The sequence below is a fragment of the Mangifera indica genome, chromosome 19, assembly GCF_011075055.1.
Source record: "Mangifera indica cultivar Alphonso chromosome 19, CATAS_Mindica_2.1, whole genome shotgun sequence".
Taxonomy (NCBI): Eukaryota; Viridiplantae; Streptophyta; class Magnoliopsida; order Sapindales; family Anacardiaceae; genus Mangifera; species Mangifera indica.
Window position 1 is genome coordinate 4,822,332 of NC_058155.1, and position 26,075 is coordinate 4,848,406.

Sequence of the window (26,075 nt, forward strand, 5' to 3'; positions counted from 1 at the left end):
AAAATTATTGAAAAAAAATAAGAGAACTCTCAAAAATCTTACTTTGATCTTAAAATTTTATTAAGTAATTTTATATGTTAATTTATATTAATTTCAAAATAATAAAAAAATTATTGATTTAAATATAGATATAAATGTGAATGACGTGTAACTATCTATTTAGGGATAACTTATAATTTTAACAATATTAGGGATGCTAATCAATTTTAAGGGGGGATTTGCAAAAGAGTTTGTCAATGCTTTTGACATTTTTAAAATTTTGTTTCAAAATTAACTATTACATTTGAAAAAATATAACAAATTAAGGGTGTAAATGTTATAATATAAACTATTGAGACTATAGTTATGTTTTAAAAATAGGCCAAATGACTATTTCCCACCCAAGTTTAAGTGTTATCGCAAAGACGCACCCGTAAGGTTTGAAAAACCTAAAATCCCACCCATCCGTTAAAAATTTCAGTTAGGGTTAAAGGTAAAATCGTTTTTTAATAAAAAAACTAAAAGTCTTATTACTTCCCCCCCCCCCCCCCCCCCCCCCCCAAGCCAGCTTGAAAGTCTCACAATTCCCCCCACCTAAAGTTTGAAAAATCAAAATTTCTCCCCTAAGGTTTGCAAATCAAGGTCAGAGTCATCGAAGATGGTCGTCTCCAATGGTGTTGGCTTTCCCTCCCAAATCAACTCTCCTTACTAATCACTTTCCAGCCACTAGCATAAGCTATTTACTCCGATGAAGATGAAATCATATTTGTTGGATTGTCTTCGTCTCGAACAAAAATGATTTCGTCTTCATCGGATATGAAGATGATCGTCAAATATGAAGACGATCGTCGGAGGTCTCAGACAGAGACGACGTGGCTGTCTTTATGATTTTTAAATTTTTTATTAAATAACTATTTTGCCCCTAACCAAAACTATGATTTTTAACGGATAAGTAAGATTTTAAGTTTTTCAAACTTCATTAGTGTGATTTTGGGATAGCACTTAAATTTGGGGGTGAAATAGTCCTTTGGCCTTTAAAAATATATAAGGTGAATATGTTATTTCCTAGAAAAGAAAAAGAAAATATTCATACAGCTTTAGTAAATTATTTTTAAAAATAAATTTACACCCCAAAGTACCTCTAACCTCAATTATGATATTTAAGTAAAATGATATAAATACTATTAGACAGTCAAAATTAACAAGTAACTCTGATAGATTGGTGAAAGGTTTTTGTAAATTTAAAGGATAAGAATTTGCCCCTTCATACCCTGTTGATATTATATGGCTTATGCATATACTGTAATTAACCAGATAGTAACCAGTTAAACAGACGATTAAACATAACACAACTTAATTCCATTTAAAACTCTGTGAACCAAAGAAGCTAGCCATGCATTAAATTCAGCACTTTGCCAAACAAAGACAAACTTATGGTTAGCTTACACTGCACTCGAAGACAGCATCTCTACCCGATGTTATAACTAAATTTTTATCCCCTTTTTTCGCATTATGATACCACAATGCTCATTAATTTTATTTTTCTGCGAGCTTCAACTAAAACAAAGGCTTTCTTCTGCTAGCTTCAACTAAATCTAAAACCCATATTTATTTAATGAAATCCAACCACTGGAGTTTCAGCTGCTGAAGCATCTGGCGGCGGCGATTGCAGGATGGTGAGTGCCACAATGCCGCTTTCTGCAGCAGCAACAGCTCCGGCAATGAAAGCGGGGATGTTGCCACCTCCAAATAGAGCATCAAAGGGTCCTCCAATTACAGACACCAACATCTGCAAAACCAGCAATCTGTTAATTTTTAAACGTATGGGACATTTTATGCTGCAGTGAATTATAAATCAAGATGAGTGTTTGTCAAATATAAATTAGAGATGTCAAATGGATGGAATCAAAGTCATATTAAAAGTACCTGAGGAATAACTATAGCAAGGTTAAGAACTCCCAAGGAAAGCCCTAGTAATGTGAAAAAAAAAAAAAAAAGTTCAAATAAACATTAAAAGGAACCTGAAATTTTTAAACTTGAAACAAGTTTAAAAAATGGGGAGAATTTTTATACCTTGACCAGCAGTAGAAGATTTGGAGAATATGGATGCCAAAGCAAATGGAACACTGAATGTAACCTGCAGAATAATGTGAAGAAATTATTTATTATTCAATTGAAATTAGAAATCAATTTAGTTTCTGAAAAAGATTTGTTTGGATAAATTACCAACTCATGAAAGTAGTCGAGAGGAACAATATCAACTTGAAGATCATACATATAAATTAATTAATAAAAATAAAATTGAACTTCTACGATAATGGCAAAGTTTGAGCTGGGCAGCATACTCATTCTGATCCAATCAAATCATTCAACATGGCGACATTCAAATAAATTAAAATATTTCTAAATATATATATTTTTTTTTTCTGTAGAGAGATCAGAATGAACCCAAATTACTGTTTTATGTAGATCCCATATTCTATACAATTAATCAATTAATTTAGCAAAAAAAATTATGTTTCAGTTTTATATTATGCCAAGATAAAATCATGGGAAATTGAAATTTTTAGCACTTTTTTATTCCGTGTATACAAAATTGCCACCTATCCTAAAGCTTTCACAAATATACCACAACAGTACTCACCTTTCCCAAAATACCCCTCTTCAATCTTTCATGCATAATCTCTCTCCTCTTCTCTGCAACTTTTTTTTCTCTTCTTCCTCTTCTTCCAAAGTTATAAAGAAATCACTCTCTCTTCTCCCTCATCTTCAAAAACAAAAACAGGAAGGAAACAACCAAATTCTTCAAATTAAGAATTCTTCAAAGTAAAGATTTTTTTAAAAAAAAAAGTGGAAAAAAAAGAGCAATCTACAAGATAAAAAAATGACCATCGAAGAAATGACCATGTAAGATGATCATGTAACAGTATTTAACTGGAAAAAGAAAAAAAATTGATATTTAAGGATTTAAGTGAAACAAAAAAAATTGGGCATTTAACTTTAAAAAAAAAAAAAAGGTTGGCGTGAAAGTTGCTGTGTAATGCCAACCCTTAATATATGTATATAATATTAAATAATATTATTATATTAATATAATATATTATATACTATAATATTATAATATATTATAATTTATATAATTAAATTATAATATTTTAGAATATAATATTACATATATAATATAAAATATATTATATATAATATATATAATTATTACAGGGGTTGGCGGCATCGCCAACACCTGGCGTCGCCAGGGGTTGGCGATGCCGCCAACCCCTGTAATATATATTATATATATAATAATATTATTATAATTATATATTAATATAACATTATTATATATAATATAATATATAAAATATTATAATTTATATAATTAATTTTTAATATTATTATAATATTTTATAATATATTTTATATATTATATTATATATAATATTATATATTTTATAATATATTACATATTTTATATAATAAAATTTATATAATTATAAATATTATATTATAATATAATTTTATATTTTATAAAAATAAAATATATGTAAAAGCAGTCTGGGTTGGCGATAAGGGAAATTGGCCTGTAGCATTAATGTAGGGTGGGCCCACCTTTTATAAAGCAAAACATGATTTTTATATATATATAATTATTTAATTTTATATATATATATATATATATATATATATATATATATATATATATATATATATATATAATTATATTATATATTAATATATGATATATTATATTATATTTTAATTAGAATATTATAATTATATATTATAATATATTATATACTATAATATTATCATATAATAATATATTAATATAATATATAATATATTATAATTTAAATAATATTATTATAATATAATATTACACATATAATATAATATATATAAAATATATTATATATAATTATTACCAGGGGTTGGCGGCATCGCCAACCCTTGGCGTCGCCAAGGGTTGGCGATGTCGCCAACCCCTGGTTATATATTATATATATAATATATAATATTATATTATAATATAATTTTATATTTTATAAAATATATGTAAAAGGACTCTGGGTTGGCGAGAAGGGGAAATTGGCCTGCAGCATTAATGTAGGGTGGGTCCACCCTTTATAAAGCAAAACATGACTTATATATATATAATTTTTTAATTTTATATATATATAATTATATTATATATTTATATTAATATATGATATATTATATTATATTTTAATTAGAATTTTATAATAATATATTATTTATATTATTATAATTATTATTTTATTATAATAGTATATTAATATTAAAATATATTATTATATATTATTATAATATTAAAGATATTCTAGTATTAATAATTATATATTATAATATATAATATTATATATATTAATATAATATATATAATATTATATTAATAATTTTTTTTGCCAGGGTTGGCGGAATCGCCAACCCTTGGCGTACGCCAAAGGTTGGCGATTCCGCCAACCCATGACTTATATATATATAATTAAATAATTATATATATATAATTATATTATATATTAATATATATAATATATTATATTTAATATATTATAATATATAATTATAATTATATATTATATTATAGATAATATATATTATATATAATATATTATATTATCTTATTTATATTATATTTTTAATTAAAATATTATAATTATATTATATATTAATATATAAAATATTTTCTTTAATATATGTATAAGGGTTGGAGTTGCCAACGCCAACCCTTATATGTATATATTATTATATTATTAATATTATAATCATAATATATAATAATAAATAATAATATTATTTAATTTTATATATAATATAATGTATATAATAAGTTATTATATATTATATATATTCTGAAGAATTCTTATTATTATAATATTATATAATAATATATATTATTATATTTTTAATTGGAATAATAAATTATATTTTAGTATAATTAAATTATTGATGCTCATGAAGTGACCCATGCAGAGAATCTCTGTAATATGAGGAAAGAATCCCAGCAGCATGAAACTAAAATATTAGTATTAATGGTAGGAAGAAGACATGTGATTGAACAATAAAACCTGTGAGAATCCATTATAAAAGATTCAAAATGGACATAAGGGAGGGAGAGACGAACATTGATAAATTTATTAAGAGAATAAACACCTGCTGCCAAAAATTCATAGCAAAGTCATCCACGTCCAGGTTAGTGTTGACTTAACCCTTTATGTTATTTGTTTTCTTTATAAATAGCTGAAACTTAAATAATTATGGTGTTTTCATGTTCATGTAAAATTTAATTTTATTATGATTTCATGTTGTTAGATTGTTTAATGCTATTATTTCATGTTGTTTCTATTGTTTAAAGTTGTTATTATTGTTTAATGTTGTTGTGATAGCTATAAAATACCAAAATACAGCTGAAAAAAAATTCCAGTTTAATGATGAACAGGTTGGCGGAATCGCCAAGGGTTGGCGAAACGCCAACCCTTGGCGTTTCCGCCAACCTGTTCATCCCCACTTAATTTATTTAATTTTTCCCTGTTTTCGTCTATTGCACGTAATTTCTGTACTTTTTATACTTGTTTTTTCCTGTCTTCTTTTATTGCATGATGTGTTGTGACTTGTATTGACAGGGAGTTAGAAAATATATTACAAAATTGCCACCAAATATGCCCCACTGAATTTATTTAATTTTTCCTGTTTTCTTCTATTGTAAGCAATTTCTTTATTTTTTATGCTTGTTTTTTCCTGTTTTCTTCTATTGCATGATGTGTTGTTTTCCTTGTATTGACAGGGAGTTAGATAATATATTACGAAATTGTCACTGTCTATTTTTTCATGTTTTGCCTTGATACATTTTTGTGCATTAGTTGATGATATGATAGTTAAATATGTATATATGAAGTTTGATGCCATTGGTACTGCATTTGGGGCTTAATTTGAAAAAATGGAAGCATAGTGTAATTTGGAGTTTTTATGTTTTTTAGGTTTATTTTTAGTTAGGATGGAAAAAGCTGCATTTAAGATTCGATATGGAGGCCAATGGGTTGAAGGTGATGATAATGTCACAAAATATGTTGGTGGGAATGAGAGAGGGATTTGTATTGACCCAAATGTTGATTTTGATGGATTCATTGGAAGAATCAGCTCTCGTCTAAGACTCGATCAAAGACAGTCAATTGTGCGTGTATTTACAGTAGGTGATATAGGTCCAATGGAGATTGTAGACGATGATGATGTGGAGTTTTTGATGGTTGTAGCAAGAGGTTCACAAGGTTACACAAAACTTTTTGTTACCGAGAGTCAAATTGACGGAAGGGCCAATCAACAAGGCGAAGATGTTCATGATGAAGAACGGTCAAATCAACCGACAGATGAGTGGGCACATCCACAAAGTTTTCAAGAGTTTGGAGGGAATTATGGTGTTGATGATGATAATGACGAGAACATGGATGAGGATTATGATGTAGAAGGTAATGAAGAGGAAGAGGAGGAGGAGGAGGAGGAGGAGGATGATGATGATGAAGACGAAGAATTCTCGGGGTTTGGTGACGACATATACGGTGTTCCGAGCCAAGACGCTGGCAGAAGTCAAAGTCATCCTTGCTACAATGAGGCTGAATGTAGCACAAGACGTCATGGCTTTATGAATATTGGAGCATATTCAAGTAACATCCATAATCCAAATCCATTTCAATGGGTTCCTGAGCCTGCTGTTGATGTTGAGAATACAGGTATTACTAACCGGGCAACACAAAGGGGCAATCGTTTGCAAATAATGGGTTTTTATAACTCCAAGGCTGAATTGAGAGCACTATTTCGAACATATGCCTTGGAGACCGGAATTCAGTGGAAGGTTGGTCACTCCAATAACATACGGTACGAGCTTAAGTGCGTACACCCACAATGTAAATGGCGGGCACGAGCGACGAGAGAGCAAGACGGAGACTATTGGGTCTTACGACGTATGGATGAGACCCACACTTGTCCGCGAGATCAAATATTGCCACATCACAGACAAGCAGGTGCCGAATCGTTAGGTAACATACTTAAGTCCATGTTCGTGGTTGATCGTATTTATCGACCAAAGGAAATTATTTCAGACATGGCAGATAGGTATCGGATTGACATATCATACACGCAAGCATGGGGTGCCAAAACATATGCAATAAATGCATTACGAGGATCTCCGGAAGAGTCTTTCGGTATATTACGTGAGTACTGTCATAATTTGGAGCTTAAGAACCCAGGAACTATGACACGTATTGATGTCGATCTGGAAAATAGGTTCAAGTTTTTTTTCATGTGTATGGGGTGTTCTATACGAGGGTTCCAACAATTCTGTCGTCCGGTGATATGCATTGATGCTTCACACTTAAAAGGAAAGTATCTTGGGTCTCTTTTCATTGCTGTTGCCAAGGACGGTAATAATCAAATTTACCCACTTGCATTCGGTATTGGGCACAAAGAGGGACTAGATACATGGACGCCGTTTTTGACGTACCTTCGCATGTGCATTGGTGATTTGCCGGATTTGGCTATTATTTCTGATCGTCATCATTCAATAATTGCGGCGGTCGCGAACGTAATGCCTCACGCTCGTCATGGGTTTTGTAATTTCCATATCAAGGGTAACATGCGTTCGCAGTTTAAAAATACTAAACATATTGAAGGACTATTTTGGAGAGCTGCTAAGGCATATCGTCTCACGGACTTTCAAGCCGCTATGAATAGAATTGCTAGAGTAAATCCCGCTGCAGCAACCTATTTGACCGACATTGGGTATGACAGATGGGCACGTGCGCACTTTGGAGGATGGCGGTACAATATTATGACGACCAATATTGCTGAGTCCTTCAATGCTTTAACACGGACTGCTCGCGCTTTGCCCATCACTATATTGGTAGAGTTTCTTCGAAGCACGCTACAACATTGGTTTTTCAATAGGCGAAACATGGCTGGTGCGTATGACTCAAATTTATTATGATGTTTCCATTTTTTCACCCCATTTATTTTAGTTGTTTTTTTGCAGGTCAGAGATCTCACCCGTTAACACCATGGGCTGAGGACAAGCTTGCTCGGCATGTGTTCAAATCTGCCAACATGATTGTTAAACCAATCAACATGCAACAATACGAAGTTCATGACTCACGCCAACAAGTTTTCATCGTGAATCTTCTATATCGAACGTGTGATTGTGGAAAATTTCAACGATCCCAGATTCCATGTGCACACGCTGCCGCTATCGCAAGGTATAATAACCTATCAGACTGTGTAGGCTGGGTCAGTACATACTACTCTACTGAATATTTACGTAGGGTATACGAGGAAGATATTAATCCACTAGGGGATCAATCAACTTGGGCACCATCAAATTTGCCTGTGATTTTTCCTCCAGTGATGGAGCAACGAAGGTCTGGTCGCCCTTCCAGTCATGCAAGAAGACCTTCACAAGGAGAAGAAGTTCGACAACAATACTGTAGTCGATGTCACCAACCTGGTCATACTCGTTTGAGATGTCCGAGTCCAGCACCAATGCCTGTGGTTAGCTCATACCACACACCCAGTAACACACGAACTCGAGGTCGTCGTACTGATGGTGCAACCCATACGGTCGACTAGGTTACCATGTTGGATCTTCTATTGGATTTTGTACATGTACACGATGGCAATGGACTTTAATATATTGCATGTTTAATTTAATGTAATTTATCTATTACAGTCTATACAATTTTTAATGTCTTGCATTTTATTATCGTTTTTGTTAGCCTATCATTTTTTATTATTGGTGTGATACTCTGTTTATATATATATAATTATGAAAGACCATCATGGGTTTGTTTCCTTTATAACAATCAAATATATTTATTTATAAAATAACAATTTATTGGATTCGCTTTTATATAACAATCATTGCGAGAAAGGATACTATAATGAAATGAAATTTCTGTAAATGTAAAATATATTTTGATATAATTAAATATTATATCATTTTCTTTTGATATTCCTATTCTCATTCTCTACTCTCTACATGTAATAAGCGATAAAGGATATAGACTAAAGATTAAAAAAAATATATTATGATATAATTAAATATTATTTCATAAGTAATTTAAAATATATTATTCCACACATATATATCTAATAAAGCAAAAATATTCCACGGAATTTAGTTGAATTACTGAGGGAACTGGAGTGAATTATTGATGCAAATAATTCAGCTATGTCAGGAATGAATAATTTTAGCCGAAAATGCTCTTGAAAGAAACTCTGCACAACAGTAAATTACTCATCAGAATTATTTAAAGAGTAAGAAAAGGGTGCAAAAACAAAAAACAAAAAAAAGGGTTGGCGGGGCCAACCCTTAACATTTATTTTATTTTAATGCAAACAGGGTTGGCGTGCCCTTTTTATAATATTATAAAATATTTTATATTATATATATTTTTATAATATAATATATTAGAATGGTTGGCGGAATCGCCAACCCTTGGCGACGCCAAGGGTTGGCGATTCCGCCAACCCAGGCTATATATATATTTTATATATAATATATATATATATATATATATATATATATATATATATATTATAATATTATATATTATGTAATATATTATAGAATTATAATTATATTATATAATTATAATATTATATATTATAATATATAATATTATAATAATATTAATATATTATATATAATATTATATAATATAATATATGTATATATTATTGCCAGGGTTGATGAAAACCTTATTAGTTTATTTTATATATTAAATTATATAGTATTATAATATAATACTATAATTATAATTTATATTAATATATAATATATTAAAATTATATTATAATATATTTTATATATACCTAATACGGGTTGGCAATTCCGCCAACCCTTATTAGTTTATTTTATATATAATATATATAATATATTATATATATTATATATATTATATTATATATTATTATATAATTTTAATATATTATATAATATAATAATATATATAATATACTATATATTAGTATATATTATAATATATAATATAATATACTATATATTAGTATATATTGTAATATATAATATAATAGATTATATATTATAATATATATTGTAATATATAATATATTAATATAATATATTATGTAATATTATTTAATATACATTGAAGGGTTAGCGTGACCTGCTTTTAATATATAATGTGTTGGCGGTGTGCGTCAACCATTTGTCTGCTGATTGTTAATGTTACGCTAACCCTCAAAAATCTTTTATATTTTTCAGTAATTTTTAATAACCTATCAGTCTTATTCTGAAATCTGAAATCTACATAATAAGATTATATAGGTCTGCAAATCATTTGTTTTCCAGTTTTTTAACACAATATTATAATTAAAATACAATATAATATTATAATATTAAGAATTCTTCAAATTAATGTGATATAATATAACATATTATAATTATATTTAATATTATATAATTATAAATATTAAATATAATATATAATATATTAATATATTATATAATTATAATATATAATATTTAATACTGTAGCTAATAAAGGTTGGCGGAATCGCCAACCCTTGGCGTCGCCAAAGGTTGGCGATTCCGCCAACCATTATAATATATTATATTATAAAAATATATATAATATAAAATAGTATATAATATTATATATTATTAATAATATATAATATTATATACTATTATATTATAATATTATATTTTATAGTATAATTAAATGGTTGACGCAACCATTTTCTTGCAATTATTATTATTTTGTTGATATAAAATATATTATATTATATTTCCCTCAATCTTAGTATTTTCACTAATAACTATAGAATGTATTAGATTATTTGAACAATATATTAAATATCTTCATAATGTGGACATGGAATTCAATTACTATGACCAACTTCCGACCCATCCTGGGCAACAGATTTGTACTATTTAAAACAGGGCATCTTGTTAATCAAACGCTCGTCATATTTATATGGGTTCGATCTCCACCAATCAGACTGAGAAAAAACATTTTCTCTATCTCTAACGATAGTAGGAGTAACTTTATCTAAGATAAAGTTATTATAATACTTGCAATAGCCTACATGCCTCGCACTTCGTTGATTCGAGAAAATCGAGAGAGATGTTGATTTTCTTATATTCATCACAATTCTCCGTTCTTCAGCGAGCTGCAATTCATCCACGCATTGCCAATAAGTCTTGAATTTCTTTTCTCGGACGAGATCAGCAATTATTGGAGTCCAATAATCTGGTAACGACCTTAGTAATCCAGATATCCGCTCCTTTCTAGTTAATTTTATGCCATTGTCTTTTAAATCATTATATCTCTCATGCATGACACCAAGATGAGTGAAAAGGTTGTGCACTGGATTCATCTTATAATTTAGATAGTAGTCCTTAGTCGACATGTTCCCCCTTATACCTGACTAGCAAAGACAGAACAATAATTTATACATGCATAACAATATACATATTTAATTTAAAAAAATATATTTTATTTAAATTTAAATAAATTAAGTGAAAAAAATGTATATTTAACAGATTAATAAATTAAGCCAAAATTCAATAAAAACCTTGAAACAATTGGCTAATCAAACATATTACGGAAATTGTAATATTTAACAATATGTTGATTTACTTAATTGAATTTTAATAGAATTAAATTGAAATTTTTTAGACTGAATCCAAATATGAAATAATTTCAATGCAGGTGTAATACAATAGAATTAAATAAATTAAGGTTTCTTAAAACCTTACCTGTTGTCCTGGCAATATTTCGTCTCTGCGATAAATTTCGTTGGTTGATCGCTTAATAAAATTTTTTCTCCTGCAAAGTATAAATCTGCCTATCTATTGTGGTATGTTTAAGATAGATTGTCATATATATATATATATAAAGATAATAGTAATAATAATAGGTAATAATATTTTACAAATGGTAGCACGTGAATATTATTCGATCAATGCATCCCTGCCAGACTCTGTATTCGCTGCAATTATTCCTCTGCAATATTCGCATGCGGCTGCTATAAAGAAATTTGGTATGGATTTTGCGCAGGCCCCCCACCGTTGTGAAATAATGCTGCAAACACATTTGGCATGGATTTTGCGCAGGCCCCCCACCATTGTGAAATAATATGATTAAGTTTAAGAAGCAGGAGGGTAGGCGGGGCCAACCTTTTTTGTTTTTTTATTATAATGCCAGCCCTTTTTGCATTTTAAAAATTGTTGCCGACGGTTTTTTTTTTTTTTTCACCCTTTTCTCACCTTTAATAATTCTTCTGAGAACTGTTGTGCATAGATTTGTTCAAAAGCATTTTTTGATTATTCATTCCTGACATAGTTGAATTTTTTGCATCAATAATTCAATCCAGCTCCCTCAATAATTCAACAAAATTCCGTGGAATGTGTTTTGCTTTATTGGATATATATATATGCATGTGTTTTCAATTTTTCCGCAGTAATGTTTTTGCTTGCTTGCATCCATATTTCCCACCAAATTGTTTAGTTGTTTAGTTCGGGTAATTTTCTGATTCAGCGAAAAATCCATCAAATAGTTTCATCAGATATCGATACTTACAACATAATGGCAGGAAGACAGGTTAGGTTTCGTTATAATAAATGTAATAATATATATTTTCAGAGTTTTTTTCTTGTGGCTTAGATTAATTATATGATCAACGATTTTTTTTCCTGTGGGTTAGAATATATAGTTTTAGCATAATTTAGCAATATTTGTCCTTTTTCATGTATAAAACATTTAGCAATTTACTTATTTTGTGGGTCAGATTATGTAGCTTAGCATAATTTACAGTTAATTTAAAATGTTAATTTGTGGGTCCCACTGTTGCATAAAATGCAAAAATTATACTAATAAAAAACTATAAAGGGTGGCGTTGTTTAATTTCAATTGTTTAATATCCACATGAGAATTTTTAATTGTTTAGAATTAAAATAATACAAATAAAAAACTATAAAGGAGTTAGAATCATTGCATGTGGAAAGGGAAGCCAATTCCATTCTAATTTATTTTTATTTTTAACATTAGAAATTTTAAATTATTATTAATTTATTGGTTATATCTTTCTAGCTATATAGTCCATGCATATTTGATTATTGTAGTGATTTGGAGAAATTGTGTTATGTTAAATCTGTGCAAATTCTAATTTATGAATCTGGTAAGATATTCGTTTTTGTATTTTTAGGACATCTCTTCTCAGCTCTCTAGTTGTAAGAACAAACATACCACTAAAGTAGGGAATATCCCATCCATCACAACGTGGTTAATTTAATAATAATCATTCAGTTTCCTTCAGTAGTGTAATTTAATGAATTAATATATATTTTTAGGCATTTGCAATCAACTATCAAGAGGGGGCTTACAGATTCCACGATGCATACCAATTCCGTGTGCACATGTCGCTTCGAACAAAAATGGACACTTTGACTGTAATTAGGAATAAACTAACATTTAGTCAAAGAGCCATTTTCCGCACAACATGTTTTGGACATTTATTAGATTTGGTGGAGCCACGGTTCAGTGCCGTTTTAATTCAAGCAATGTTGCTACGTATGATCAATCGTGGGAACCCAGATAGAGAAATGTGGTTTAGAATAAATGGGGTTGAATTCCGATTCAGCCCTGTTGAGTTTGCACTCGTCACTGGTTTAATTTTCGGGGAGGACATGGACGTGTCCAGTTACGTTGATTGCACGGATACCCCTCGATTAAGAGAGCAATACTTCCCGAACATTCACAGGTTGTTATCTCATGGGGAGATCGAAGAAGCATTCGACAATGAAGTTTGGGGGGACAATGATGATGATGCAGTGAAGTTTGCAGTCTTGTATTGCGCATTTACTGGATTATTAGGGGCGGACAACAGAAACAAAGTACCTGATCATTTTTTGCATTTAGCAAATAATTTAGATGCATTTAGTCGATATCCATGGGGAACACTGACATGGAATAAAACATTCGACTCGATACAGAAAGGTATACATAAGAAATATCAATATTGTGTTGACCATTACCCGCCGTACACAAGTCCGCTCCCACTTCTCAGTTACAGTATTTTGGGATACCCGATTGCTTTTCAAGTAAGTATAATATAATAGATAAAGTTTACATACTTAATGCCTATTATCAATACTAATAATTTTTGTTGTACATTGTGTAGTATTGGATTTATGAGACGATTCAGAATCTATCGCCTTATATCCGTATGGAAGCAACTGATCGAATCCCTCGTATCCTAAAATGGAAAACAATTGTACTACCTTCATGGGATGACATATCGATACTTTGGGACACTTCTCCGGTATGTTGCTCATTTATATTTTATTATTCTGTTTTGTATTTCAAAAATCATAAAAAATTTCTTTCATGTTGTAGGAGGAGATTACAACTGCATTATATCCGATCGAGATTGAGCGTTACTCTGAGTGGTATATTCGAGTCTTGGAGTTTATGGGAGAACACGCACCATCTATGCATTCAGATGATGATGATGCCACCCAGTCGAACCCTCCTGCTGCCTTTCAGACAGTCCCTACAGGGTCTTCTATGTCTTCAACTGCTTCCAGGCGAAGACCGTCATCACGAGGTGCCAGACCCATGGTTCCTAGGACGTCTCCTATTGCACGTACATCCCCTCCACAGGGGTCATCCTCCCGAGGGTCATATAGGGCCACACCTAATGTACCTGCTTCCCCACCACGAAGGTCCACTTCACGCGCCTCCCATTCTCGTGAGCATCCGGTACACGAGCCTGCAAGACACTCGGTCCATGGGACGTCATACAGTGGTGTTTCATATGACCGTCTTCAACAAATATTAATGGAACATGAAAGAGGCATCAACTCTCAGATGCAACAACAATTGGACCAACACGGTGCAATGATGCGCGCGGAGTGGGAGCGACAATCGGCATCGTTTCGTGAGGATATGCAATCGTATTGGCAACAACAAGCATCTACGTTTCGGGGGGAGATGCAGGACCAATGGCAACAACAACAATCGACATTTCGGGGGGAGTTGCAAGACCAATGGCAACAATAACAATCGACGTTTCGGGGGGAATTGCAGGACCTATGGCAACAACAAGCATCGATGTTTCGAGGGGAGTTACAGGACCAATGGCAACAACAACAATCGATGTTTCGGGGGGAGATGCAGGAAAAAATGCAATCATTAAATAATCGAATTACAGGACTTGAGGGTTCTTATGTTCAAGCATCTGAATCAGTACAGGTTATTATCCACCATACTTAATTTTATTTTTCAATTAGTTTTATTATTTAATTTCTTTTTTCAATTGCTTAATTATAAAGTTATGATAAACATTATTTTTTTTTCTTTTTTCCAGTTAGACGAATCATCCGATGAGGAAGTCCAACAACAAATTCAGGACCAACCAACAACTGCTCAGAAGCCGACAACAACTAAAAAAGTGTCAGCTTTCGGTCGTGTACTGCGAAAAGGGAAACAGTTGGTCAGTCCATTCACAAATCCAGTAAAGGAAAAAAAGAACAAACAACCAGTAATTAAGGGTATTGATTTTGACCCCAAGTTGGCTGGGTGCTATTCAGAGTTCACAATATGGTATGATCAAGCGTCTGATAATGACAGTCGACGCGTCTTCCTCGGGGGACCAGCCGGAACGACCGCCCGTATGCCCAAACCATGGTGGACCCAAATTGTAACACTAGGGCAATGGTTGGAAAACACGGTATGTACCCTTCCTTTGTATTTGTTTCTATTACTTATCATGTTCAAAGTATGATGTGATTAATCTATGAACACAGCATATTGAAGCTTTTATGGGTATACTTCGTAAATCTTATCCGGACGGTAACTGGACTACTGTTTCCACCCAATTTGTTGCACTTCTCCCTCAGTGTTACAGTGAGTTTAAACAATTGGGTGCAAATATGGAGTGGCCTACGTTTTTTCTAGATCAAATCAATGGAATCTCGCTTCGGACAAAAGAATTCTTTCGCCCATGGAGTAGTGTTGACAAGGTGGTGTACAACTGTAAGTTGTTTACGGTAAGATTGATTATTGATACTTATTTCATCTTCATTGGTCGACAGGTATTCTTTCCGATCAACTTCGACAACCAACATTGGGTGTGTGGCGTATTGGATATAAATGAATGGAGGATGTATATATACGACTCTGCCCAATATACTGAAAGCATAGAGAGGGTGAAGAAGTTATTGATGCCATTTAGGACACTAACACACCTAATGAAGGCGAGTAACTTCTATATATCAAAGGGAACTCCATCACCAGATCCTCTACCGACATTACAATATAGGTGTGTTCGTGATGTCCCAAAACAGGATGTTGGAAGTGGAGACTGTGGCATTTTTTTACTCATGTTTATGGAATACCTTGCCCGAGATCACCCATTTAATTTTACATCAGCACATTCCAAGAGGTTAAGAAAACGCGTGGCTACAACCATATTCCAAGGAAGGACCCTCAGTAAGTATTAACTGTTTATGAGTTTATTTGTATGTCAGCAAAGTTTACTAAATTGATTGTCTTTATTCAATTCAATTGGAATGTGACAATGCAGGTTTCGAGGATTTCTAAACAGGCATGGATGGACGGGCATGCATACGAATTGGATGTCATTTTATTATGGCTTGAAAGATGTATTTTATTATTGATTGAAAGGTGTATTTTATTATTTTTTGAATGATGTCATTTTTTATTGTTTGTATGGTGTATTTGACACATTGTTTTATTGAAACACGGTATGGGCTGCATTGAAAAATAATAAATCAAATTGTTTTATTAATTTTACTAGTCTTCTTATATAAAAATATTAATTAACTGCCAAAATCCTAATAAATTTTTTTGTCAATTTGATTTTAGGTCAATTTTGATCCACCTTTAAAAACAATCCTCTTTAGCTATTATATTGGCATCATTTCAATAATATTTAACATATTGATAATAGTATAAGTACGAATATAAATAATATTAATAATATATTTTATAATAATAATATATAATATAATATATTATATTATAATAATATATATAATAATATATAAAATTAATATAATAATATATATAATATATTTTATGTATATTATAATATAATATATATATTAATATAAAGGGTTGGCGGTATATATAAAATATATTATAATATAATTTTAATATATTATATTATATAACATATTATATATTAATATAAATTATAATTATATTATAATATTATATAAATTAATATATAAAATAAACTGATAAGGGTTTCCACCAACCCTGGCAATAATATATACATATATTATATTATATATAATATATTAATATTATTAATAATATATATAATATATTATAATATAATATATTATAATATATAATAATATATATTTTATTATATATATAATTATAATATATAATTATATATAATATTATAATATTATATATATAATATTTTATATTATAATATGTTATATATTATAATATTATATATATATAAAATATATATATATATATATTAATAATATAATATTATTGATTATAATATTATATAATATATATATAATATATTATATATAATATATAATATTATATATTATATATAATATATTATTTATTATATATATAATATATAATATATTATTTATTATATATAATATAATATATTATATATAATATATATTATCTATAATATATATTATAATTATAATTATATATTATAATATATTAAATATAATATATTATATATATTAATATATAATATAATTATATATATAATTATTTAATTATATATATATAAGTCATTGTTGGCGGAATCGCCAACCTTTGGCGTACGCCAAGGGTTGGCGATTCTGTCAACCCTGGCAAAAAAATTTATTAATATAATATTATATATATTATATTAATATATATAATATTATATATTATAATATATAATTATTAATACTAGAATATCTTTAATATTATAATAATATATAATAATATATTTTAATATTAATATACTATTATAATAAAATAATAATTATAATAATATAAATAATATATTATTATAAAATTCTAATTAAAATATAATATAATATATCATATATTAATATAAATATATAATATAATTATATATATATAAAATTAAAAAATTATATATATATAAGTCATGTTTTGCTTTATAAAGGGTGGACCCACCCTACATTAATGCTGCAGGCCAATTTCCCCTTCTCGCCAATCCAGAGTCCTTTTACATATATTTTATAAAATATAAAATTATATTATAATATAATATTATATATTATATATATAATATATAACCAGGGGTTGGCGATGCCGCCAACCCCTGGTAATAATTATATATAATATATTTTATATATATTATATTATATATGTAATATTATATTATAATAATATTATTTAAATTATAATATATTATATATTATATTAATATATTATTATATGATAATATTATAGTATATAATATATTATAATATAATTATAATATTCTAATTAAAATATAATATAATATATCATATATTAATATATAATATAATTTTTTATATATATATATAAAATTAAATAATTATATATATATAAAAATCATGTTTTGCTTTATAAAAAGTGGGCCCACCCTACATTAATGCTACAGGCCAATTTCCCTTATCGCCAACCCAGATTGCTTTTACATATATTTTATAAAATATAAAATTATATTATAATATAATATTTATAATTATATAAATTTTATTATATAAAATAAGTAATATATTATAATAATATATAATTATAAAATATATAATATTATATATAATATAATATATAAAATATATTATAAAATATTATAATAATATTAAAAATTAATTATATAAATTATAATATTTTATATATTATATTATATATAATAATGTTATATTAATATATAATTATAATAATATTATTATATATATAATATATATTACAGGGGTTGGCGGCATCGCCAACCCCTGGCGACGCCAGGGGTTGGCGATGCCGCCAACCCCTGTAATAATTATATATATTATATATAATATATTTTATATTATATATGTAATATTATATTCTAAAATATTATAATTTAATTATATAAATTATAATATATTATAATATTATAGTATATAATATATTATATTAATATAATAATATTATTTAATATTATATACATATATTAAGGGTTGACATTACATAGCAACTTTCACGCCAACCTTTTTTTTTTTTTTAAAGTTAAATGCCCAATTTTTTTTTGTTTCACTTAAATCCTTAAATATCAATTTTTTTTCTTTTTCCAGTTAAATACTGTTACATGATCATCTTACATGGTCATTTCTTCGATGGTCATTTTTTTATCTTGTAGATTGCTCTTTTTTTTCCACTTTTTTTTTTTTAAAAAATCTTTACTTTGAAGAATTCTTAATTTGAAGAATTTGGTTGTTTCCTTCCTGTTTTTGTTTTTGAAGATGAGGGAGAAGAGAGAGTGATTTCTTTATAACTTTGGAAGAAGAGGAAGAAGAGAAAAAAAAGTTGCAGAGAAGAGGAGAGAGATTATGCATGAAAGATTGAAGAGGGGTATTTTGGGGAAGGTGAGTACTGTTGTGGTATATTTGTGAAAGCTTTAGGATAGGTGGCAATTTTGTATACACGGAATAAAAAAGTGCTAAAAATTTCAATTTCCCTAAAATCATGCTTGCAAGTTGCAACATGCCTCTTATATCCTGACAAAATCATGCATTATTTTTTTTTTAAATAATAGTAATCTACTCATCCAAAAAAATGCGAAGAGGCGCTAAATTCAATTGATTCAAGTAAAGTTCATTAAAAAATATTTAATTCCCCTAAATTTTATCAAACAGGAAATGCTACGTCCCAATCAGAATTTGTCACAATTTTCAATGAAGAGAGAAGAAGATAAAGTTAGAAAAAAAAACGATATCCATTTTCTATGGTCACGAGTTTAAACTGTAATAAAACTTACTGCTTGTGGGATCCCCAACACAGCGAAGATGGCCAAAGCACAAATTGTTTTTTTTATATACACTTACTGCTTGTTGATTAGGTTTCATCTTTTTTTTTTTTTTATAAATTAAAAGGTTGTATTTTTGTGGAGGGCATGTGTCAAGACTCAAGACTGTCCCCATTTAGGGATGACAAATTGACAATAAAACCTAAATTTAACTATATAAAATTAAAAGAAATTCTGATATTCTTTTATTAAATTTTTTAGCCTATTCAAATTGATAAATATTCCTGTTTTAAATATAATTTTTTGACAAATTTTATTTTAATAATATAATAATTTTAAAATATACTAATTCTCCATTATATATATATATATATATATATATATATATATATATATAATTTTTTAACTTTTAATTCTTACATTAATCCTAGATATTGAAACTTTTTTTTTTCCAAATAATTCTTTGTAATCTAAAAAAATAATTTCCAAAATTTGAAATGGTAACAAGAAAATAAAGCCCAGCTAAGAAGTTACGAAAAAATGTGTAAATAAAAAGCTAATTAAAATTTTAATTTCGGAAAAATAATATAATAAAAAAATTTTGAAAAAGGGAAAAATGGTGCAAGTAAAAACCTTAGTTAATCCTAATCAAGCAATGCAAATTTTGGTATTAAACAAGTTTTGCGAAGTTTGCTCTGTTTGTGGCCTTAGAAGCTGGGCTAATATTGGGCTAGAATTCTTCAAATATCGGGCCAGGGCTACAAAGTCCGGCCCAAAACCGCTCGATTTCAAAATCCAATGGCCGATGTATTCAAATCAGACCTACATTCTGTCAAAAGCGAGAGGGAACGAGAGAGACTAGAAGAAGATGGCGGTAACAGAAACCACTAATTACAAAACATATTGCATTAAACTCAACCAAGATCTTGCACAAAATTTCCAGTAATCAAACTCAACACATGGTGAACAAAAAAAACTAGCATTAAAAAACGAAAAAAGTATCACTTGCAAAAATAACCATAAACAAATGAAATATTATTGTTAAAAAATTTTAGACCGCTAAACTTGACATTCTATCAAAAACCACCACCTATGTCAACATTCTTAGGTCAAGAAGACGACAAATGTAAGCTAAAAAATAAAAACTATATTGGATAATAATAAACTTACATCAAAAAATAACCAAGGGGCTAAGACTCTTGTTTCATTGTTAGAGCATCGGCAATGTCAACTCAACCTTCCCATCATCCTACAAAATAGTAAAATAATATAACTTTTAATAATTAAGAAGAACCATTTTAGAATAGAAATGAAATATAAATAAATGAACACAAATTTTGTAAACTTTTGGTGGTTTTCTCACTTAGTGCATTGCTCTAATCCAGTCAACCCCATAGAGAAGCATATTTACTATTTTCAATGATAAAGATGATCTATAAGGTTCAATGACTCTCGATCCCACACTAAATGTTTGTTCTTTTGCAACTAAAGGGATTGGAATGGCTAAAATTTCTACTATCATTGCGGGAAAAAATCTTGTATTTGTTATGATTAGCCTTCCACCATTGCAAGACATTAAAATTGGTTGCTTTAGTTTCTTCAATTGTTTCTAAGCATCCCTCTTCTACATAAAACATCTAGCTTTGATTTAAAACATGGTTCAAATTCAACTTTCTTGATGTGTTGCCTTAATCTTTATCAACCTTCATTTAACATAGATTTGGTATGAAAAGTCTGAGTGATAGATGTAGTGTCTAACAAAAATTCCACTAAAATCAAACATTAGACACCATAAACATTAGAATTTAATCAAAAATTTCATACATGTAGCAATTTAATTAATTAACTTAACATGAACCACCAATTTCTGCATCAACATTGATTGCATCTTTAAAGGCCAAAAGTTAACTATACTAGCTATATAATGTTTCTATACTTTTTCTAACATTTTCAATCTCCACCGTAGTTTGATTTTCACCTTATAGAATAGGAAAAGCTAGTTCAATCAGCCTAAACTTAATCCTAACACAAACAATAGAAATGAAAAATGTATCAATGTAAAGTTAACACAATTTTGTATAACAAATAACAATATTGATAATGATTTTCCTCGGACCCAATGCACTGACCACTGCCATAAGCAAATAGACCTCCCCCCAATACTTATCAACCTTTAATCTCATATTGTTTACCATTCGATGTACAAAAGCATTTGGATCGAACTCTCTTTGTCTTAGTATCTCTATGATCCTAAATACTTCTACAAAATATAAATTTGATGTAAATAATTTGAACATGATACAATATTTGATACATAATAGAAAATGTGCAAGAACTTAGAAATTGTTGCTACCATCCTCAACTCCTCAATAAATAGACAATAATTATAGTTTTTATCTCTAAACAGTATCTAGGAATTACATCTTTAAATATCAAAGTCACATTAAGTATTTTGTAAGTGTTATTTCATATAATGGAACAATCTAATACGAGTTTTCTTTCTTTGATACCTAATTGTTGAACAATTTCACTAAAAGCTTTTTGACGAGACTCACTATATTTAATATATTTAATACTTTCTCTAACATTCTCAATCACATGTTTTATCTCCTCAACCCCATCCTATACTAATAGGTTGGGTTGACAATATGTATTGTGCACTTGACATGAAAAAGTTTGTCATCACATACTAATCTTCTTTGAATTCCAAAATCCTCTTTCAACACAAACATACAATAATCATTTGTGCTAGCATTGTCAACCATTATAATATGAACCAATAACAAATAAGAGTCAATTAGTGCATTACATATAAACACTTGATTTTATTTAGATATTAATATTAAAAGACAACACAATAAAGAATGTATTATTTAGTATCTTATGTTCAATATCTCATTCTTTGAAATAGCTAAACATTGCATTTATAATGTCAACTCCTCTTATAGGGGGAGACAAGTGGAAAAAATTAATAATTCTTTTGTGCAAACACAAATTTTCTCCACTATCATAAACGATTTTTCCTCCATCAAAATCATATGAGTCATTACCTCTTAGACTTGAGAAACCAATTTTTTCATAAGTGTTAATATCATAGTAATTATATGGATACATCTATGCTAGATTATTAAGTTTAACCAAAAACGTTCACTAGAAGTACCTATTATGCTCATATTTTCATTACATTTGTAAAATTAGTGGTTTTGATAAGGAATCAGACAAGATTGAATCGATCGACTATAAATGAAGCAATGTTTGTCTACTTTCCAACACTTGTTGTCCAAGAGTCATTCTCCTTGCGACACATGCATCTTTATGCCATTTCAAATGAGAAGTACTTCCAGTTTTTTGGATTTTAAACTTTGCCTTCTTACAAAATTTACAAACAATAAATTTATTCTCCCTTTCAACTACAAATAACTCCTCAAGGAAGCACTCCCACATGACTGTTATCTTTTTCTTTTGATACGGTTTTATAACAACATTATCATTTTCCTAATTGTTGTCTTCCGATATAGCTTCATCATCATTGACTTGAAAAACATCAACCATGCCATCATTTTGCACTATTTCATCATCAGCATCCACCCCATAATCATCAAATGTAGTAATCTCATCAATATCAGTGCATATATCAATTCCTCTCACTAAATTCCCAACATATACGCCTATAGAATCCATCATATGCCTACAAAAGTTGAAGGTTGACTTGGACATGCTTGCTTGAACTTTCTCTTGTTCACTATCTAAAACAATTAAAACAAAACAATTGTGAAAAATTAAAGAAAAGAACACTCAAAACTATTGAAGTTGTATAATAAAGAGTTTTATGCAATCATTTTTCTTCTAGATACATTTTCTACCTTTTTTAAATCTAAATAAGGATGTATAGCCCTAGAATTCTAAAAACACATTGACACAAACATATTATGCCTTACCACCAACATTGTAATAGTTTTGTCAAGATTAACGAATACAATAGAAAATTTATAATTTGCCCATTTCTTTCTTTTTTCACATTACATTTACATACTCTTAATATCCTTTCTTAAACAAAAACTACTTTAACCTACTTCTTTTCATACTCTTAACCTCCCAACTTAAGTTTAGGGATGACAACAGGGAGAGACGAGGAGGAGATCTCAATCCCCGTCCCTGTCCTCATATAGGATATCAATCTTCGTCTCCGTTACAAAGATGACAAGTTTTTCCCATCCCTTCCCTAAGAAAAAAAATCCTCTCCCCATCCCCATGTGGAAAAATCCCCTTCATGTATCTTCTAAACACAACATAAATATATTAAATAACAATGTTAACTAAAAAATATAAATAATCTAAAACTATAAAAATATGTTAGCATTTTAAGTAAAGATATTAATATAAAAATGTAAAGATGGGAACAGGGATAGGGGCGAGGACGAGACATATATATCTCCGTCCCCAATTACGGGAATATTTTTTGTCTTTGTCCCCTTTTCCATTTCTATTAGAGAATCTTCTCTCTGTTAGGGTCAGAAAAGGTCGTAGACACTAAATTAGGACCAAAATTGTCATCTCTACTTAATTTATACTTTAAACATATAAAAAAACTAACCTTAATTTCTAACTCATTCCTTATACAGAAAAAGTAACCCCACACCCCAAACTTACATATTAATAATTATAATGATAATACATAGCAACAATAATGATCAGTCACCTATCATGCACCAATTAACGAAACATGTTACTCTATTATCAACCAACAATTCTACCAATTAACAAAACATATTACACCATTATCAACCAACCAATCTCCTATATAAATTATAGCAACACTACAAATTTCAATGCTATGTAATCACCCGAATGGTAATACCACTTGAATCACTAGAATAGATATATTATACAATCAATTTATATAAGGCAAAATACAAAACAACTCATCTCAAACTGTTTTTATCATTTGCTTCAAAAGTTTGGTTGTTGCTTTTTTAAAGATGGTTAGCCCCACAAATAAGAAACAAAAACCTAAATCTATCAGGTCAGCTATGAGATTTGGATTCACTTAACCTAATACGAGGATACACACAACACCATCAAGACTAAAATTCTTCATGGAAAAGTAATAGAAAAATGTTCATCATTTCTAATGATATCTATATTCTTTTTAACAATAAAAGGAACCCTTGCAAAATTAACAAAAAAAAATCATGAAAGCAAAAATGTAGTTGGCAACAGGAAGACAGTTAGGGTTCTTACTATTGGTTAAGCAGTATCAACTAATAAACAAATGTAATAGATATTTTTCAGAAATATAGTATTAATAGCTAATTGAAAGTAAACAAATAGACTATTAGAGTTTTAGTTAGGGTCCTTACTATTGAAGATGAAAACTCAAATATGATAGTGCACTAGATGGCTACAGGAAGACAAAGATGAGTAATCAAAATTGTGGCTAACCGAAACAAACTTTTTAAGGCTACAACAACTTGCAAACTGGAAAGAAAATGAGACTATTGGTCTGAAGAAAAGAGATGATGCTTGATTTATGTTTGCATGCTTGTTTAAGATCTAAAAAGGTAATTTTCAAAGAGAAAAAAGCATTGATGGAGGTTGCGCAGAGAGAAAATGCAATTGTGAAACACATGAAAGAGGAAAACTCAAGAGAAATGCAAGAGAAAGGGAGAGCTAAGAGAAAATATTTGTGCAAAAAGAAAGAAGTTTATATATTTTGATTCTAAATGGCACCGTTTTTAATCTCTCAAGCTGGATCACTACGAACCATGACTTAGCTCAAACCGAGCTGAGTTGATGGCTGGCTCATAGTTCAAATCAGGCTAAACTCTATTTGATTTGAGTTCAACTCGTTTTTTAGCCAAATCATATACCATGGCTCAATTTTGTATGAAACAAACTCAAATCAAGCTAAGCTAAATTGAGCAAGCTTCTGAGACTGAGTTGTCTCGACTCAGCTTGAATTCAAGCCTAAGCACAAAAATGTTACATCTTGAAATTTTTTCAGCAAATTTTAGATTTGGCTTTTTCATCTCTTAACAGTGATGATAAAACAATAGAGAAATATTCACCTGTTGTCCACCCACCATGCCTTTCAACCTTATCTT

At 29.1% G+C, this 26,075-nt stretch overlaps 3 protein-coding genes across 3 annotated transcripts; 2 read left to right on the top strand and 1 right to left on the bottom strand.

The window, feature by feature from the left end:
- Window positions 1–1,353: 1,353 nt before the first annotated feature.
- LOC123203484 (sucrose transport protein SUC2-like) lies at window positions 1,354–20,146 on the bottom strand. The gene is made up of 5 exons (XM_044619834.1): window positions 20,131–20,146; window positions 19,984–20,045; window positions 2,053–2,116; window positions 1,906–1,949; window positions 1,354–1,768 (listed from the first exon to the last, which is right to left on the bottom strand). Exons 1-5 carry the CDS (start codon window positions 20,144–20,146, stop codon window positions 1,592–1,594), a joined length of 363 nt encoding a protein of 120 aa, XP_044475769.1. The 3' UTR covers window positions 1,354–1,591.
- On the top strand, window positions 5,554–8,691 carry LOC123203045. The gene is made up of 2 exons (XM_044619206.1): window positions 5,554–7,949; window positions 8,021–8,691. Exons 1-2 carry the CDS (start codon window positions 5,993–5,995, stop codon window positions 8,608–8,610), a joined length of 2,547 nt encoding a protein of 848 aa, XP_044475141.1. The 5' UTR covers window positions 5,554–5,992; the 3' UTR covers window positions 8,611–8,691.
- On the top strand, window positions 14,478–15,394 carry LOC123203046. The gene is made up of 2 exons (XM_044619207.1): window positions 14,478–15,263; window positions 15,379–15,394. Exon 1 carries the CDS (start codon window positions 14,481–14,483, stop codon window positions 15,069–15,071), a length of 591 nt encoding a protein of 196 aa, XP_044475142.1. The 5' UTR covers window positions 14,478–14,480; the 3' UTR covers window positions 15,072–15,263; window positions 15,379–15,394.
- Window positions 20,147–26,075: the final 5,929 nt, after the last annotated feature.

Coding starts and splice junctions, on each gene's coding strand:
- LOC123203484 (XM_044619834.1), bottom strand. Junction 1,950..2,052: donor ATCTTCTACTGCTGGTCAAG/GTATAAAAATTC, acceptor TCACATTACTAG/GGCTTTCCTTGGGAGTTCTT. Junction 1,769..1,905: donor TTGCTATAGTTATTCCTCAG/GTACTTTTAATA, acceptor CTGGTTTTGCAG/ATGTTGGTGTCTGTAATTGG.
- LOC123203046 (XM_044619207.1), top strand. CDS start 14,481: ATGGGAGAACACGCACCATCTATGCATTCAGATGATGATGATGCCACC.
- LOC123203045 (XM_044619206.1), top strand. CDS start 5,993: ATGGAAAAAGCTGCATTTAAGATTCGATATGGAGGCCAATGGGTTGAA. Junction 7,950..8,020: donor CAATAGGCGAAACATGGCTG/GTGCGTATGACT, acceptor GTTTTTTTGCAG/GTCAGAGATCTCACCCGTTA.